At 42.9% G+C, this 20676-nt stretch overlaps 1 protein-coding gene across 1 annotated transcript in view; it reads left to right on the top strand.

Moving 5' to 3' along the window:
• The window catches only part of MAP2K6 (mitogen-activated protein kinase kinase 6), a 460161-nt gene that overhangs the window by 283640 nt on the left and 155845 nt on the right, over nucleotides 1-20676 (top strand). The window contains exons 6-7 of the mRNA XM_069199837.1: nucleotides 13939-14055; nucleotides 18131-18182. Coding sequence (XP_069055938.1) covers nucleotides 13939-14055; nucleotides 18131-18182 — 169 coding nt within the window. The remainder of the gene's footprint in view (nucleotides 1-13938; nucleotides 14056-18130; nucleotides 18183-20676) is intronic.

Genomic DNA, 20676 nt, shown 5'->3' with positions numbered 1-20676 from the left:
AGAAGTTATATTGCAATTTGTGGAAATTGAGACAGAAGCTGATGCCAATCACAACGAAAGAGGAGCCACTATGCATTTTTCAATGGAATGTGTTAGTCACTGCTGCACTCATAAATGCAAGTGCACACTGCTGGGCTACAAGTGTTGTAGGCATAGTTTGCAGCAGCCTCGTGCTTCACAAGAAAATACACAAGGAGTGCTGGTACATGGGTGGAGGCGGTCGCAGACATGACTGGTGCAGGAGCATAGTTATGTTGATCCTCCACAGTCGTCGGCGTGGCAGAAGACTGGCATGGACCCCAATGCAAAGAAATGCCCCCTTATCCCAGTGGCTAGGCATTAAAAAAGGAGAAATCCCCCCTAATAGCCTTACACCGCTCCTCCGCGGGACCAAGTCCAGCCCCACCACCCTGAAACCTCACCAGCCACCACTGATGACAGGAACGATCAGAAAGACTCCCAAAATTAATGGGAGGAAGGAGACATTGAGGGTACCATTGACATCCTTTAATGGAAGAGGAAGTGCAGGCGAAATACCAGTTGTTTAAAGCTCACAGTGCTGGAGTGTCCATACTGTTAGGGATGTGTGCTAGATAAATCAACAAATGGTTCACGCACAGTATATTTCATTGCTTAGAAAACTTATTGATTTCCAACTCCACTACATTTTCCACAGCCACTGATCCTCTTAAGGGTACCTCTTCCATTGCAGTCTGGCACCACCAAAGGAGATGCCGAAGAGAGGAGTGGGGAAAAATGGGAAGTCCTGATAAATAAGATTTGGCAAAACTGTATTGCACCAGTGCCAAAAGATGGTCCCTTCATCAAGTTATCCTAAAACTGATATAGAATGATTTCGAAGTCTGGTTTTTGGGGGCACTAACTAATTGGATCGCTGGATGGAAATCGAAGGAAATTATTGTTTCTCTAGCATTGGATCTTTCCTAATCGCTGCATCCCCTCCCCTCCCCTGCTGATCCCTGTTTTGGCTATTTGGGGTAGTTTGCACTTATGCTTCCATAACTCTATGTGCACATAAGCTATCCACGCCAAATTTGCGTCCTTTCTTTCCAATATCCTGTGATTCTACAGGTGCCCATTGTTTGTTGATTCCCATGGAGGGGACTGAGAAAATAAGCAAAATATAGCAAAGTTTTGAGATTTTTGATAAAATAAAAAAGTGCTCTAAGTATAAGTGTCTATTTTTCCCCATAAACATGTAATCCACAAACAGTTTTCTGTAGTCAAGTCACCATCTTCCCAGCTTTCAGGAAGTTGCAGGAAATGTTGTACTGCAGTTTTAGCATTTTTCTAAGAGAATGCCTATTTTCCCTATTTTTTGTGCTCTCAACCTACTTCCATTTTATGGTGGAATCCAGTGTGAGACCCCTGGCTGATCCAGAAAAGCTATGGATTTCTGAAAAGTAGACAATATCCTGAATTTGGCAAGTGTTCGTATATATAGATCCCTAGAGGGTTTCCAAGGAAAATAAACGTTGAAATAAATATTGAAATGGAGAAGGAAAAACCGGGCATCTGTGGCAACATTTTCATCTGTAACGTTTTATCACGATGGCACATTGACAAAACAATATACTATTGTCCACTAGATCCTTTTGGTTGCAGGGATACATAGGGTTTGTAGGTTCTCCAAGAACCCAAGGTACCCAGAGCAAGCAACTGAGCTATATCCTACAATGGGTTTTCATTGAGTGCCTAGTATAGACCAATTATTATAGCAAAATGGGCAGAGTGAAAATGGATATCAAGGAAACTTATTAATTTCTGAAATGGGCACAAGATACAGAGTTTAGGAGCAGAGGTTATTTCTATATCGGTAAATTTGTGGGTATCTATACTAGCGTATGATTTGGAGGGTATTTTTTTCAAATGTAATCTTTCTTATACACTGACTTACATTTGAAACGCACAAATGCAGTGTTGGGGGGGGCAGAAAGACTTTATTCCCCATTTATTTTGGGTGGCTGTGTGGCCTTGCCCATTGTGGCAGAAAGACTATCCCCATTTGTTTATGGGGTGGGTGGGGGCATTGGTATGGGCATTTTGGGCAACCCCTACCCCCAAGTATTAAGAAATATAATCCCTAGTGCCTAATGTGCTTTCTCCCCGGCTTCTGCCCCTCTCAGCGGGGGCAGAAAGACCAACATTTGCTAAATATTTTTGAAGAGGGGAGTTAATGTGGGTGCAAAAGCCCTTGCCCAAAGGGCCGCACCCAGCTACCTGGTGCTTAGTGGAGTGGATCCCTCTTTCGGGATCGACCTCCAGCGACGATCCCCAAGTAGCGATTCAATAGGGAGAGGGGTATCATTGGAAAAGAGAGATTCCAGCCGATTGTCTTATTTCACTTTCGTTATTTCAGTGAAATTACATCAGTGCCACCTGTGCGCTGATCATCATTTCACTGAAAACCAAAAAAAAGCCTGTGGCATTGGCAAAGCTATTCCTCAGCTCCTGAGGTTATTTTTGGCAGAAGGAAATCCCAATGGTGCCGACACCTCAGGGATTTCCTCTGCCATGTGCAAGGATGGCTGTGAGCTGTACGACGCAGTAGAGGACAATGGTGTAGGATGGCTCCCAGACATCCAATACACTGAAGTGGTTAAATAGCGGTAAACAGTAAAAAAAAAAAAAAAGACTAAAGTTGTCAACATAGTGTTTGTTTGGAAGAATATCCACCTCATTTCAAACAGTCTGATCTACGACAAGTGATGTGGCAGTCCTAAGCTCTCCTGCCCCCCCTAGAGGCCACCATAGCTCAGATTTCTATCTGGGATAAGGCAGTCCTTGAGAAGAGCTCTGCTCTAACCTTCCACTGACCTTAACCCCATACTTTTTCCGGTCTGGGACAGGGGGAAGCTTTCCTCTCTCACCAGCTGTTATTGTGCAATTAAAAAAATGGACAGAAAAAGATCTGCAATGAAGACCCACATGCGCATTGCATTTATTGACCTTATCCAGGGCTCAAGATTTCACACTGTGGCTTTTGTAAACCTTTCCTTCGAAGACTCCTAAAGGATAGGAGGCTGGCAATCTGTGTACTAGAAAGAAAGCAATACCTTCCTTCTAAACAGGATATCCCCTGATATGATTCAGAGAAAATGGTCCACAAAGCACTTCCATCAAGGCGGCACATAAGTGGAAACTTGGAGCTTCAGAGCTGGACTCAGGCCCTGTAGCTCTGCACCTACCTCCTCAGAGAAAAGACTGAAGTTACTTCAGAAAAACACTCTAGACAGCACGAATACCAGCTTGTGCAAAACCATGCATGATGTCCTGACTGAAACCCAACCCAGAGTGACTTCCTTATGAACAATGTTGACGAAGAAAACCTTTGCTTTGTTGGTGACACTGCATCATCGACGTCTGTGAAAAGATCATAGTCAGATATGACCAGACCCTTGTCGATGAAAGCAGCACCTTTGACAGTGAGACTGCTATTGATGACACCAAATGATGTCTCTGCTCCCACCATCTGGGCTGAACTGTTATAGTGGAGAGCAGGGTCAAAACTGACTTGCATATGGCTTGGTCCAAACTGGAATGGCCTGGCTAGCAGAAAAACGATTGATTTAGGCCCAGGACCATGACTGGGGGTAAATGTTTGACGTTGTTCAACATTCCATCCATCATCTGTTGCTCTTACTATTTTGATTCAAGCAAGTGAATATAAGAAAGATCCAGTGCTAGAGAAGAAATTAGTCACTTGCCTCACATGGACTAGATAACTAAATTCTTTTCTTCCTTTTAGTGTGCATTTGCTTCCATTTTCCTGGCAATATCTTGCTTTTTATGCATCATTTCTGTTCATATCGGTCACTTACATTTTTTTAGCGCACCTGAGCAACCATGAACACCCAGGATCAGAAGGTGTTGGTGATGGACTTAGACATCTCCATGTGGACTGAGGATAGTTACTTCACAACTACCTTCTATGGAGCACTGTTCTTCAGCATTGGTATCTTTCATATATTCACATGCGACCCTCCCTCCTCCCCGGTCAGAGGCTCATTTCTCATGTACTCTTCTCACACTTGGTGTTACATGAAATGGTAGCTATGATGGGCCAATAGGGGAAGTAGGAGAACTTAGCCTTTCAACCTCTTTGGTGTAAATTCCGATTATTTCAGATGAGGCATATGTTGTTGAGGCCTGTGCCCATTTTAACAATGTTTACTGGTACTTAAAGTTACTGGGGATATATGTGAATGTATGAAAGATGCAAACACTGGTTAACTGGAGTTACACATAGGTGCCTGATTTCTACCACTAAGACTCCAGGAAACAATCATAGGGGTTTGGAAAAGTCGAATCCTTCTCGGAGGAAAATAAAAAGCTTGAGCAAGAACTGGTCAGTAGTGAATGCTACTACACCATCTGCTGAAAAACTTCACAAAAAGATAGAAGCAATGCTCCAACCTTTCTCTGGATGCTCTAAAGACGATGCTGTAAGATCAGCTGATGCACAACAGTGCTCAAAAAATCTGTCTTCGGCCCTGTACTTCTCCAGTTGATAGACAGAGTCACTAAAATAACACATTTGGGAAAAGAGTTAGTGCCTTAGTTGAGACCTCTCAGCATGTTGACCAATCTTAGTCCAGTATGATAAACAAATATAAGCATACATTCCGCTTTCAAAAAAGGTTTGAGTCCTTAAGACAAAAGAAATGAACCATTAGTTATTTTTTCGGAGAGAGAATCATTGTGCATTTTTATTGAGTCAGCTGTGGACGTGGACAATGCGGGCTTCCATCAGTTACTGGAAATGGCTGCTTTAAGTAAGGAACAAGGGAGTTGATGGCTTTACTTTGTTTGGCTATGATGTTGATAATGTGTTACACTAAAGTACTAAAGTGTGCAAAAAAGAAATCCCAATCCCATCCATCCCAGTCAATCATTCTCGGAGCACCTGGCTTAGCAGTTCGAGCTGGAGTTTTCCGATGTATTGCTGTGTCCAAACTGAGGTGACATGGTGTGTAAAATAACAATGGATTGGGATGCGGCCCCAAGTAATTACTATTGGCTGCGATTAATTCAAGTATTCTATCCATCACTTTTTTTGTATACTTTATTGTGTCGCCCGAAGTAGGATGGGTGTGCCCAGACGTAGGCCCCATGCAGAAACTGTCACTGGAACCAAGCTATACCCAGTTAATGAGCCCATAACTAGAGCAGAATTAGTCCTTGGTTGCTTATGTTCCGGTGTCTGGGGAATCTTGCTTGGCAGTTCGGGCCAGACAGTTCTGATTGAAGCAGAGTCAAGAATGATATGCATATAGCTGCGTCCAAACTGATGTGACATGGTGTGAAATAACGGTGGATTGGGATGTGGCTCGAATTATTATCAGCAGGTGAAATTAATTCAAGTATTCGACCCATCATTTATTTATTTATTTCCTATACTTTGGTGATGATGCTACAGCACATAAAACACAAAGACATTGGGAGCCCTCATCACCATTGGCCCCATTCAAATTTGACACCAAATATTCCATTGTTGCTGGTGCACAAATCCCAATTGATGCTGAACCCTACCTTGTTGTTGTAAACCCTCCTTGACGCAAAAGGCGAAGCTAACCTTGTGACATCCGTCGACACTTAGAGATAACGACGTCAAAGACCCTGTCCTGGAGAGGCTCTAGCAGGACTTGGACACCAAACAAAAGCGTCTGTTCATCCAACCAATTGCAGGCAAAACCTTGGTGAGATTTCATCCTCTGCCACTTCTGGAACTTTCCTCAAAAGAGGAAATTAGCCTTAAAGGGAAAACCTTTATGCAGGCCTCCCTTCCCTGAGCTGGCAATGAAGAAACATAAGGGACATAGCCACCAGTTCTATTCCTTTGCCATACATCCCATCCGCATGTCCACAACCCCCTCCTCGTCCACCATGGAGGAAGGGGTACAGTAGAGGTTCCAAAAGGGTCAGGGGCAAAGATAACTCCGGTAACTACCTCCTTCTCAGCCATGACCACACACCACCAGTTGGTGGAGGATATGCCACTTCTCTCTTGCTGGGAGGAAATTGTATCAAACAAGTGGGTCGTAGCTATAGTGCAACACATCTTTTGAGTGAAGCCCTGAATTATTGGATTTTTGATGGAACGACCTTTGAGGGGAAATACCAATATCTATCAGAGAAGAAAGAGGGATTTGCTCTTGGGGGATCCTAGATACCGACCAAGTGAATGAATGTATGAAATTGTGGCAAAGAATAAAAAGAGAAGTGTGCTGAAACGTGTCAGTACTTGGCCGTCCATTTTCACAGTATAGTTTGTGGATTAGCTTACTCTTTTATAGATTCACTCACTCTATCTTCATCATGAGTGCTTGGAAATCTTAGCAGTAGTGGCCTCTAAGGGGAGTGAAGGGCTCAAAATATGTACCTCACTTGCTGAAATTCAAACAATTTTCTATGAGATGAATGTGATGCTAAATAAATAAGGAATGAGGTTTATATGTGAAAGTTGCCAACACTAGATAACTATAGTTACGCGTGAGTAACTTAGGTTCTTGTTTAAAGTTTGACAAGCATGGACTCCATCACAAACGTGACGGAGATTTCTTTAGCTGTATTACAAGTGCCATTGGCTTTAATTCACTTCTGATATAGCGGATGGGATATCCGTCACGTTTGTGATGCAGTATTCCCTTTACCAAACTCTAAATAAGGCCACTAGTTCTTATATGATATATGTTATAAAAAGGGAATTTTAAGTACAATATTAGTGCAGTATGGAACAACTCGTCCCTCCCATGGGATACTTGAGATGTGTGAATAATTGATATTGTCCTTGATAGACAAATTCCCCTAAATTCACCAAAGGTTGAGACAAATTAGACCTTCGTGCTAGTGTTAAAAACAGACATTTTGACTGATTGTCATCGTTTAGGTCAAGCACATCAGCGCGCAAGCGCAGCTTTTCCAACGTATTGGTATGTATCTGGGCTTTTAACAACGTCTATTTCACGCCCATCACTAACCACTCGTTCGTGGGTTTGCCCTTCAAAACTCCTTAAATGACATTGGTAAATGGCTTACATTTGTCCCTTATTGCATAGGTGTTGTGACCGCCTGGACCATCGCCCCTGTTGCATGACTAATTGCACTTTTGCTGACAAGTTTGACTGCAAGCGAATTTCTTTTTCCTTTTGTGTTTCTCTTCACGCTGATGCTTGTGGTGCCCATGGTGCTGTGAATCGGCTCGCTTATGTGAAACTGTTTTACTTTTCATTTTCAATTTTTGTGGCAAGAAAAGTCCGGTTAGGAGTTTGCAACGCTAATAGCTCTAACTCGAGCACATGTGAGAACCGTTGCATTGTAAATGCTTGTTTGCTTTAGCACTGATTTTATTGAATGTAATTGCACTCACTCCTGTTTTGGGCGCGCTCTTTCTCTTTAGGCAAAATTGAAAAAAAATTATAATGACGTGCACAAGTCAGGCACCAAAACCTCTGAGCTCATTGTTCACTATTTTTCATTCTATTGTTTAAACTGACAGCAAAACCCAGAAAAATGGTGGCATGTTTATTGTGGTTAAGAAGGAAAGATTTCCTAGCTAACGTAACAAAAAGTTTCAGTTCTATTAAGGACACAGAGGCGAGGATTATGCTTTAAGCTTTCTTCACTTTATTACACAGCAGCCTTATTACAGGCCCACAAACAAACCACATTTCCCAGAAACCATAGGGAAATTGTTAAAACAAACAACAGGCAACCTAGTCCACCAGAGTCCATCTTTCAATCAGGTGCCAGGGTTCTCCATATAGTCCCTTATCTCGATCCTCCAAGTCCGCTTTCGGCACACAAGTCATGTCAATAACCTTTTCTGTGCATCTTGTTTCCCAGTATACATGCCTGGAACAAAATAATTGAAATTACTACGAGAATTTGTACCTCGAGAGGGCAACCTAGGAACCAAAACATGCACAAGAACATATCTAATGACATTGCAATTTGCAACAATCAAGAGAGGGGAGACTCGTTATTTACTAGTCACTGGGAGCGTCTCCCGGATCAGGAATCTGCAGGTGGGATAATCTTCGCCTCCATGTCCTTAATAGAACTGAAACTTTCTGTTACATTATTAAGGACATTTTTCACGCTTTGTCGGCTTACCACTAAATGAGCCATATCTAAAATTAGCTTAAATAGAACGGATTAAAGGTTGAATCTGAGGACCAGTCAGCCGCAGTCATTATGTCCTCTAGTCTTGTGCCTAGACTGAAACCTTGGAGGTCATTGCCCCCCTAGTAGAATGGTCACCAAAAATTGTGAGATCTATGCCAGCTTCCTGCTTGACCCACTGCACCCAACGTGCAATAGTGAGGGATGAAACCACCTTATGAGGTTTCCTGAGGACAATCAGGAGCTGTCTCTTCCCCTGGAGGCCGAAAATCTCTTGACATACATAGGCCTTTAGACATTACACCACGCAAGGCTTAGGGGAATCATGAAATGCTGGGTACTCTATAATTCCATTATTACATTTAGTCCGTCTACTAATCGTAAAAGAGACCACCATAGGAGAAAACATTCTTCCTGTGATGTCTAGGGCTCTTACATCACAAAACCTTCTGCGTGATATCAAACAGAGAAGCATTGCCAGCTTTGCCGAAAACTTCTTACGCAAGAGAAACCTATTAAGTTACCAGGATAAGAAAAAGTTGAGCACCTTCTTAACATTCTGAAGTTTTGAATACCGTTGTTCTGGTGGAAGAGTTAACCTTATACCTCATAGCAAGTGGCACACAAACGATGCTCCCCCACTGGGCGACCCTCAAAACATACATACCCTGCTGAAATTGCAGACTGGAATGTATTGATAGAACAATAGGTCAATCACTGCTGGTCTAGACTGGCCATAATATTCAGGATCTGAACTACCTCTATGCCCCTGGGATCACAATCTTGTTGCACCCACCAACAACATCATTGCGCCCAAGCCAACCTGTTTCGCTTGACTGCGCTGTCACACCAGGCCTTGGTCAAGAAGTCTTTAGCCTGGGACGAAAGGCCTAGGATCGATCATCTACTCCTGTAATCCTCCACACCATCAGGCTGAGGGATCTGTCCAGCACTATCTGATGGGGGTTCCAACCCAGGTTGAGACTGATGGTCCAACCTGGAGGCAAGGAGATCCAGGACACCACTGATCCTGGAGTGTGGCAAAAACCTTCAGATATAGTTTCCACAGGCTGGAACCCCAAGAGTGACGAGACTGCCAGCCCACCACTTGGTTCTACCGACTGGAAAGGTACTCCACCATCTCAGATATCTGATGGTCGAGGCAAAACTGTCAAAAATGCATCAACAGATCGGACAATACATTTAAACGGGTGCCACCCGGGTGAATTATGTATCGGACGGCTGAAGTGTTGTCTGTTTTTAGCAGGACACAGGATTGGATCTTGTCCCTGGTCCAACACCGGACTGCAAAGGAGCCTGCTAAAAACTCCAAACAGTTGATATGTCCACCTGTTTTTGTGGAGACCATGATCCTCCTGTGGACATTTCTAAAACACCGGACACCCCAGTCTGACCTCCTGGCATCAGATTCTTTGATGAGCTTGTGACAGAGTCGAAAATTGCTCTCCCGTTCCATGCATCCATGTGGGAAAGCCATAACGGATTTCCTCCTGTGCTTCGTTCAACAGGACGACTGACTGAGATTAAGCAAGGCCTTTCCGCGGATGCACTGCTTTAATCTTTGCAGGGCCCGATAATGTAACGGTTCTGGAAATGTGGCCTGGATGGAGGATGACAAGAATGTCACCAGATGAGCGATCTTCTTCAAGTACTCTTTCTGTCTGACCAACATTTTGCGAAGTTTGTGCCGGATCTTGATTATCTTCGGAGAAGAGAGACTCAGAGTAGCTTTGGTGGAATCTATGACAAACCCCAGGAAGGTTTCACTCTGCACAGGCACCAGAAGGTATTTCTTCATGGTTATCACAAAACGTAGGCTTTCCAGTAGATCGACCACCATCTGGAGCTTCACCGACAACTGTGGAGGATCCTGCTTTGAGAGGAGCATATCGTTGTGATACACAAGGTGAATCCCCTGCGCTTGAAGACTCTTCACTGCATGTTTGAGCACATTTATGAAGCACCAAGGCAGTTAGGAGAGACAGAAAGGTAGGGTTGTGAATTGGAATGTTTTCTGGCCCCAGAAGAACTGAGGCAACCTCCCATGAGGAGGAAAAATTGGAATAGCCAGGTCTGCATCCTTCAAGTCCAATTGCACTATCCAGTCCACTAGGCGCAAGACATCTTTAAGGAGATAAATCCTCCCATCTTGAAATGGCAGTAAATCAGCTTAGTCATGTAAGAACATGTAGCTTATGAAGCCTTGCAGAGGAGGAGAGATAGAACAAGTAGCTCCTTTTTCCATGAGCGTCCACTAATACTGCCTCATGCTGGAAAAACTGGATGGGTCTGGGATGTACCTCCTGACGTGGAAAACCGCAGAAGTCTATGATTAAGACTTGTACTGTTTGCCGGACCCATGCATTGCTTGTGAGTGTTCCCCAAACATGGAAAAAGTTTGCCAACTGACTCCCTACTTTTAAGAGGGAAGAAGTAGGTACGCTTCCCAGAGTTTGAGGCAGCGTCAGTCCCCCTGAAACCTCAGCCTTTGTAGCGTGTGCTGCAGGTCCGGTAGAAGGTGACATAGCAGGCTTGATCCTGGACATGCCCATGTCTGAAGCCTTGCCCTCTGGAATATTGGGAGGGTGACTGTCCAGTCAAGCAGCCCCACCTTGACCGGCCCGCAGAAAACTCGTGAGAACACCCTTTTCATAGATGACTGAACTTTGTCTAGAATTGTGAAAGTGTTCACAAATTTTCCAAGCGCATTAATAAAAGGCTTGCCGAATAGCCCACCATGGCCCACTGCCCCTGCTTTGGAGTCTGCCCAGTCTCCCTTTAATCAGAAAAGAGCATCTCTGCTCTGTGGACAGGGTGTAGTTGGCATTGCCCAGGAATACGACTGTGTGCTGTGCCCAACCAGAGAGTGCTTCTGGGGAAATGAGGGAGTTCAGAGTTTTGGCATCCCCTGCCATGATCATGATCATGGTACGCCCGCCCGCCAGGATCTGTCAATACGCTTCTTTTGGTCTTTCATGAATTTCGCTAAGAATGTGGTCATCCTGGGGTTGAGCTTTGAGGTCAGAGCTACCATGCTACCTTCTAAAGAAGGCTGTGGGATTCTGCCTTAAGGCGACTATGGCCTTCCTTCCACAACATGGCTCTTATCCTACTTGCCACGTAGTTCGCCACCTTGATGGCCTGGGTTCAGTTGGACGATTTAGGACGGAGGAGCTCCTCCGTATTAAGCATGTCTGATCCATCGTCCTCAGCATGCGGTTCAGTGGCCGGGGGGAGAAGAGGAGGGCCGCCAAGGTCTGGACAGGCCAGGCTCCTCATCCGTGTCACCGTGGGCATCAACCCAATGGGGTCAGGTGGAACCGGGCTTGGAGGTGCCTTTAGCAGGGATACAGCATCAGTGGGCACAGTAAGAGACTGATTTCGGGCTAGGAACATCTCTTGGAGAAGCCTAAAGGCATTGTGATCCACCTTCTCCTCTCTGAGGCACTTGGCCAGGACAGACTGGTTGTCTGGAGGCTGGGCTGGGGCAGTGGGTGCTGGGACCACGGTAGTTGACACCTGGGACACTTGACACATTGACATGGGATTTGCTGCACTAAGTCCTTCTCCTTAGGAGCTATTGCCCCCCCTTCCGCCCTATACATTAATGCATCTACTGCATTATAAAACTCATCATTCCATGTTAAATGGGCTTAGGGATCCTTGTCTCCCTGCATATCTCCATGCTCACAGCAGTAAGGTGAACAGGGTCCAGCAGCTTAATGCCCGGACGCAGTGCTTCAAGGCACTTAAATCAAACTGGTGTGCAGTGATAAGTGCCAAGCAAACCTTTAGGGCAGTGCTAAGAACTGCAGTTTTGATGCTATGGGCAAACGAGTCAATAATGGGCACAGCCACAATCTGAAGGGGGTCCAATCCCCGGGGACACCACCCTACCTGGGGAAAAATGCAGGTTATTAGGGTGAAGCCACCTCTTGGGAGCGTGTCTCCACAAGGCAGGTAGCCTTGATGGCAATGATGGAGACACCCGAGGTGTTTGTGAGGGCAGACGAAACCTACCTGGGCAATGCACAGGTTGGCTAGAATAATTGCAGGCTTCATAGCCTGTACAGACCCTCTACAGCGAGGGCATCACTCTCCGGTGCAGGCAGAGGCAGAGGCAGGCGGTGCGAGATTCTGGATCCTGATAGGAATTCCAAACGTGCGTGTCGCATACCGTAGAGAAAATGCCCTCCCACAGCACCGCCTAATTAATGGCTGAAAGCCATCACCGCACTCTGCATACTACCCAATATAGTTATTGTTGCATAGGAGCGCAAAGCGGTCCTGTGACACACAGACACTCACACCCAAGCAGGGAGTTAACCTAACAATCCCACATGTGGCAAGAGAAGAGAAAAACTGGATTTATGTGGGCTGTGTTGCAGCGAAGAAAGAGGATTTGGAGGATAGAGACAAGGGATTACATGGAGAACTCTGACACGTGATTTAATAATGGACTCTGGTGGACCATGTTGCCTGTGTGTTTTTTTACCAATTTCCCTTCGGTTTCTGGGAAATGTGGTTTGTTTGGTTCTTTGATATGTCTGCTGTGTAATAAAGTGACAAAAGAATAAAAGCATAATCCGAGCCTCCGGTCCTGACACAGAATTATGTAATTTGCAAATGCAGGTTTACTTTTAAAATTCAGCATTCAACTGATGGCTGCACATAATTATGTTGTTTTTCCCTGACCTGAAAACAGATTGAAATTTTACACCTTTGAATGCTACTAAAATGCTTTAAAGTGAAGGTCTGGTATTGGCATGGAAAAGCTATCTTGTGGTAGTTGGTCTGGAAACAGTGCATATAGTATCCGTTTTATGGTCGGCCTTGACAATGCAGCTGTGCCAGGCAATTATGTGAGCATCACTAGAGAGAGGCTTTGGATCCGCCGAAGTGTTGGGAGCGAGGATTACTTGTTTAAATTGGGCAGATATGTGCTCCACAACAAAATGCTTGCCTTCACACAGCTGTGATCATTTTGTTCATTTATCCGGCTGCTGTTAAACTTTCAGGGTGCACACACAACATTGTAATGCTATTCCCATGCTGTTTACTTGTAATCCTTCACATTACCATGCAGCATTCCTTTAACTCCAGACCTATTGCCATTGCAAAAGTTTGTTATGGTGTGGCTTGACAGTGCAGCTGGTGCCAGACAATTATGTGAGTATCATTAGATACTCCCACTGTTGGTCCCAGGAACACATTTTTATTGAACAGAAGTTGTGTCCATCTACACAAAAGTGCTTGCCCTCCACACTGCTGTGATAATTTTTTTAAATTTACCCAGCTGCCTGAGATTGAACTTTTCAGGACACACACATGACATAATGTATTTAAAGTGTCTTAGTTATCTAGATAATTTATGGTGTATTTCTCGGGCAGCAACATAGATGGGAGAAGTTCAGTTATTATCTTACATAGATGTTTAAGTCTAGCTTGAGAGCAGAACTGTTGCCTGACCGTTTAACCTACACCAGAATTATTCCACCTTTCTTTGCTTCCACACAAATACATATCAAGTTCCATGCTATTTACTTGTAATGCTTCACATTACCATACATCATTCCGTCAAATCAGACCTGTTGGCATTGCCAATGCTTGTTTGATAAGTGGACTGGGGAAATTGCACAGGAACTCTTATTTTGGTCATGTATGGAATCTAGGACTAGAAATCCTGTCTGCTGCTTCCAAAGTTGGTCTTTAGTCCCTAGTCTTACTATGAAAGGAAGTCCTTCAGTGAGATCTTCTGTTATGTTTCTCCAGGGAGACGTGTGGATCTGTATGGAGCTGCTGGATACATCGCTAGACAAATTCTATAAGCTGGTGATTGACAAAGGCATGACGATCCCTGAAGATATCCTTGGAAAAATCGCAGTTTCTGTGAGTTGAGTTTTTTTTCTTTAATGGGAAAGTAGGAATTCCCACCAAAACCACAGTAAATGGCACTTAAATGTATTTTAGTGTTTTCATTTTTTTTTAAAGTGGTACACACAGCCTATCGTTATCTCACGCTACTTTCTGATGGAATGGTGGGATGTTACACTGCAGCGAAGCATTCCCTGTGGCATGTTTTAGTATTTGGTAGGCAGGTGTCGCAGTTCTGTAGCGGCCTCTGGAATCGCAATGTGTAAGATAAGTCAAGGTAGAGTCAGATGGGGGTCAGATGAGATCACTAACTAGAAAGTAACACGACGAAAAAGCCATGGTGGATCAACAGTGGGTTCTAGAGCGAGGCGGTCCCGGATTTAACTCTGTGGAGGCTCCTAGGGAGTCGAGATTTCAGAGCCTCTCTCGCAAATTATCTTCTGTTACGTTTTTAATATTACCATCCAACAATTTTAATAAACCAATTGTATTACACAAAGCACCGATGTTTTTTACAAACTTACAGCTAACAGAAGATGAGCTTTTAAGAGACAAAGGGCCTGAAAGGCGGGATATCCCTCACATTTGTGACGGAGTATCCCATCTGCCAAGGTCGTAATCAGGCCCACACTTCTAGGTGAATGTGATGTCTATGGTTTATGTACTTTAAGTTGTTAATTGGTACATTACATTACTTCACTATTTTCTCTATAGAGTCTTTAATGTAAAGTTTTCATTTCTTTGAGTTGATTTTTTTTCTATCTTTAGAAAACAATTTTAAAAAGCTTGATTGTAATTCTCTTTCATGAACAAATCAATATTATTTTGATCTGTTGTCCCGGGGCCCCTAGAAGGCGTGGGGCTCAAAGGCTCATGCCTACTTTCCCTGTTTGGCAATCCGGCACTTGAGCGAGGCCAAGTAGAGTTGGCTAACAATAGTGGGCCAGTCTTAGGATTCCGAGTGGAGCACTGCCATTTTACAGACAGTTTTGTTTTCTGCCAACAACATGTCAGTTGCTTGTTGCGAATAATCAAGTAAGTCATACACCCTCAATGAGATTCGAGGGGAATGTGTCTGCATTCTGGACTTCCTCATCCCTGGGCTGCCCATATACTTGAGTGAGAACTGAATGTTAATTTTTGCCTAAGGATAAACCTGCTTCAGAAATTAGCAGTGTTTTAAGGTTGGCCTGCTTTTCTTGCTGTTTTTTAATCTTTTCCCCCAGCAAGCTGTTATTTATTTAAAATTGCATCACTCCAAGAAAATAAGTAAAATACTTTATGGACCACTTTGCACTGTGTGTTATTGGGGATAAAGCAAACAGGTTTTGCTGAAGTCCATACTACATGGAGATTTTTGCTTCGCTGGAACAAAAATGAAGCAAGCTGACTCTGTGCTGTACTCTTTGTGTACAGAGGGCCTGAATAACAAAGGTAAACATACACATTTCTATAAGTTTGCAACTTTTTGATGTAGACAAATCTATTTCACGAGTAGTATCTTCATCACTGCAGAGTCTCCGCACATAATAAGATAGGACTGTGCTGAGTTATGATTGACCTACGACTGTCTTATCTTTTTATGTGCAGCTGAGCGCCTACTACACAATCATAAAGGAACTGCTAACGCGTCCGTCTATGTCAATTTATACACATCAGGACTCGTTTTAGGTCGATGAACCTTTTGACCCAGTGGTGAGTCTCCGTAAGACGAGATTACCATGCATCAAATATATTTCACAATAACCATTAATGAACCTTCGGCGCACTTAGACTCAAATAACCACACCTTGATGGAAGATTTGTGAATTTATTCCCTATTGATTACAATCTAATAGTAAACGTATTAATCTCAAACCAAGAAGCATAAAAGCATAATCACAAAGTGGCAATTACGATGAACTTTCAACAATGCAATGATCAGAATCATAGGATAGATACGTTAGAAGAGAATAGACCATAGTGCATGATAAACAACAGAATATCAGTTCAGCATAGCTACATGTCAGTCACGTCAGTTCCGTTTGTCAAATGAATACCTCATCTAAACTCCGATTAGCATTAGCATGTTGGGCTTCATGCAAAACAATTTAGAACATCAATTTGGAAAACATCTAACTAAGATACCTAATTAAATATACAGCAGTTGGTACCTAGAAAGAAAGGCATATAGATTCTGTTAGCATTTATAATTACCCTCCTCGAGTTAAGTCAGCATACAAGATCAGTCTTCGTCTTCAGGACATCAGATGGTTCACCGTCAATCTATCTAAAATGGAATCAAGGGACACTCTCCTCATATGGAGGAAAGTATAATAGGGCGGGTTATAGGCTATGGTAATTTTGTCTAAGTCTCAAATCACCAAATAGAGTGACAGAGTTTCTGGATGCAATTGATGTCATCCCTTCCTAACTGCCCTTCGTCTCTTGTGTCATGAGTTTTTATCCCTTTTCTCATAATCCATTCCCCTAAAATTCTATTGGTTATTAACTACACCCCATCATTGGTAACCAATCAAATTATTCATTAAGTAATGCATTTGTTATTTTTTTATATTGAATTGTCTTTCAATTGGTCTTCATAATCAGCATTTTTCGTAGGTGGTACGTCTGGGGTTACTTCACCATCTTGGCACACGTCTCGGGTCAGGAGTTCTTTTCCCCTCGTCTCATCGTCCTTGAGAGTGTCCATTACTGTTTCGAACCACATATCTTTTATACTAAAACTGCTAGCATGCGGATGGGAAGATTCCTCCATGTTTCAAGTTAATACAGAAAAGAACAATAGCTGGGTCATAGTCATTTGCGAGTCCGCACACAGAAAAGCAGGAAAAAATAAGCTTTAAAGGAGAGTTACACGGCGAGTTCGCAACTCATGCTAACTTAAGACATACACGTTTTAATGAATACAGTTTTGATTGTAATAATGCATATACCTTATTATTATTATTAGTCAACATTAGTGTTCATAAATGAGTAAATCTTCACGTTTATTAATGCATTTTAATTATTATTTATTAATATTGCTTTGCCAAGTGTAAGTGTTTCACGTCTATAATATGACATTTATACTACGCTCTCTCAATACTACTCATAAAATACCTTTGTCATTAGTGAAAAGTCGTAAACATATACAAAAGTGTACGTTTACCTTTGTGAATCAGGCCCAGAATGAAGAACAGAGAAAATTAATTTCTTAAATGTGAAACATTAAACTGATGCAAAATCTTTTTCCTTTGGTCATATTAGGGAAGCAGTTGAATAGCGCAAAATTTGTGAAATGGGTGTCTTCAGCTTGTAAAGTTTTAACACCAACAAAACGACTCCCGAACTACATGTGTGAAACGCCTTTGTACAGATTTATTTTGATAACATTCCTCCGTGCTTGCTATGGAGCCAAAACTTGTACTGTAGACTGAGAAAAAAATCTGCCTGTTAGGCTTCACAACATAAGCTTCCAAGTTCTCAACCACATTTGTGCAGGCATTTGCACCTTCTACTTCTTAGTGAGATTCTCTGGTGTCTCTGGAGACGGAACAGTGAGACATACTGGATTCTTCTAAAATATACCGTGATAAGGATCTGATGCATGTGCACGATACCACTCCTCTTTAGTAATCGTCAATCATGCCTTCTCCTTCCACTTGTGTTGTATATTTTTCCATTTGAATTAAAATATTAACTTTTCATTTTCAGATTTTCCTTAAATTTTCTGTGGAAAAAAAGCACATGAAAATGTTAACATTCTCCACAATTTAATTATTCAAGGTAAAATAACTGCACGCCATATTACAAGTTCCATTACAATTGTAAATACTTTTAAACCATCTTTCTCAGTCCTTGGAAATATCTGTGCTCTATTAAGAGGTCCAAATATAGCTCTTCATGTTGAGCATCTTGTTTTAATACCCACAGGTTTGAATCATAACTGAGTTACCTATGCTTTTGTCATGCGGTTTACGTAATGTGAGCCCTTGAATCTGGGTGATAAAAAAAAACTCTAGCACAGACTCTTAAGTGTGTGATGCCCGCCTGCAACTAAAATAAAGCGACAAAATGCTAGTTTTTTCTTTGTTTTTATGTTTTGCAGATTGTCAAAGCTTTAGAACATCTACATAGCAAGCTTTCAGTCATCCACAGAGGTATGGATGGACAAACAAAATATACATGTTTACAGAACCATTTCGGAAGTGAAACTAAGATATGTCAGTTAATATATTAGGCCACTGTTGGCATTCTTTGTCAGTACAGCTTCGTTGCTGTAGGGTCGAACTTATTTCTAAGTAATGGAATATTATACCACAAGAGAGTCTAAGATTATGCCATAGCGCCCTATAGTAATTTTACTATTAGGACAAGTAATAATACCCACGGTAATATGGCCACAGACAGTGGTTATGGCTTGCAACTCTCAAACTGTTACGTTTTGTTTACCCTTGGGACAAAATTGTGTGACGGGTTAAATTTCCCGAACTTAGATATTCTGTTAGAAAAATGTTTGTAGCAGTGTTGTACATCACATGCTTAGCGCTCTCCCGCCATCTAGTGTTTGGTTTTGAATACCGCCGTTTGATGTGTGTTTGTTTTGAGTGTGCACCGAATGATCCAAGACAAAAAGACCTTGGATAATTTTCCTTTGGTTTGGACCTTTTGGCTATGGCTCGGTGTATAGACTCTGTCCTAGGATAAAATACAGAAAATAGGAAAATTACATCAAAGCAGTTGTGGAATACAATTTATAAGACTAGAACGAAGGTAATCTAATTTTGGTTTTGCATTTTTTTTAATACAGTCATCTAAAGGAAAGGTGGTAGTGTATGGAATCACCGTTTTTGTGTTACACAAATAACATAAGATTATGATTGGTTTTGTAATTTGAGTTTGTCAAAAGAACACGTTCAAACTAAGCGTTTTCCGAGTAAACAAAAAATATTGTGCCAAAAAGATCATTAATCACCAGAGGGCGGTGGGCCAAGTATATTATAAAGGCACCGCAGGGCTCTACCGAGACCATACGAGGGCCAATTAAAAAGATTGTATGATGTGGATACAGTTAAGGAATTATCGTCCTCGTAGACCGGACCAGGAGCAACAGTACCAGTACTATTGCCAGAGTGAGGGGTCTCCCCCTGGAGAATATATTTCCCAAGTGTAATTTAAGAAGCCTGCAACACCTGGGATAGGCACTGCACTTAAGACACAAACATCATTTGATAAGGACACAGATATTGCCACTGCACAGATCTATTGCTTTAAAACAAAAAAAGACCAACTTCGAGAGAATCAGTCTTGAAATAAATGTTTGAGGCATGTGTGGCTGTAGATACACATGCTTTGCATACTTCTGCCATGTAGTGTTGGGTCCAGATGTGTGCAAGTTGTTTAACTTCAAAGAAGTGTTTCGAGTCACAAGGTAGAGTGACTCCTCCTGTTGGTGATAATGAGCATCAACTCCATTGTTAGATTGTTTACTTTGCTCCGTCTGGATCGGACGTGTGTGCCCTCACTCCATGTCGACTCTGTCACAAATCACATCTCAGTTTGTAGATCCCATTTCCTTTGGCAGTATCGTTTCAGTCACATTTTTCATCTGTTTATCAAGCTACATTGGTTCGGCTCACTATGACTGTGGCCCCCGCAGGGCCTCGCCCTTTGTGGCCCTATTTCTGACTCCATCACAGTCTTCCAACAATGGCTTGTGATGGAACGGATGCGCTTCTGTTACTGCCCCCTTGTCATGTGAAGCATCATTGCACTGACCAAAACTTGGTGTGTGTTCTGTGTTTGTCACCTGAACACATGGAAGCGAATTGTGATGCCTGTAAATTTTTCTGCTCGAAGAAAGCTCTTCAGGACTGTCGAGCGCATCGCCTTGAAATGTCACACAGAACCAACAGTGACACTCTAGACATCTTTGGTCAGGAATAGTCTGAATAAAAGGAACCCTCAACCATCGGCTGCCGAGGAAGAGATGTTTTTTCATGGAGGGCAGTTCCGGCTCCGACCTTGAAGTCGATTTGGAAGTGGAGCAGATTACTTCGGGACTACAACCCTTGAGTAAAGTATACCATCCCTTGTACAATGTATGGATCCCTCCAAGAAACATTCAGCCCTTTTTGGATCCACACTTTGAGGCCTTTAGTCCACCACTGCCGTCGGGCCATAGTCAGCCACAAGCAACTGGTTCGGACAGCATATCTTCCGGCTCGGCGCTGAAACTTTAATCAAAGCCCTTGGCATCAAGTACTTTGACCTAGGAACAACAGATGTTGCCTACTAAACCTTCAGTGCTGAACTGACTGTTGACATCAACAACCTCGATGCCGAGCAAAGCTTTGGCGTCTAAGCCAAAATCAGGTTCAAAGCTGAAAGCTTCAGAGCTGAGCTCCAATTCCGGCTCCTACACATCAGTGGCTCCAATTCTAAATAGACTCCCAAGAACAGCTGGATATTAAACAAAAACAGATCCACATCCAGCCCCGCACTGGCCATATTCGTTGATAAAAGCTCCACGCTTCTACCACTATCTAAAAGGAGGCTAACTTTTCAAGAGGCTCTGGGCATGCCGGTTCCTCCAAAACAGCAGGAGAGAGTGGACAAGGCCACCAGCCCTTTGCCCCTTCCACCATCCTCACC

The sequence above is a fragment of the Pleurodeles waltl genome, chromosome 7, assembly GCF_031143425.1.
Source record: "Pleurodeles waltl isolate 20211129_DDA chromosome 7, aPleWal1.hap1.20221129, whole genome shotgun sequence".
NCBI classification, from domain to species: domain Eukaryota; kingdom Metazoa; phylum Chordata; class Amphibia; order Caudata; family Salamandridae; genus Pleurodeles; species Pleurodeles waltl.
This window is presented reverse-complemented; position numbering and strand designations above follow the sequence as displayed.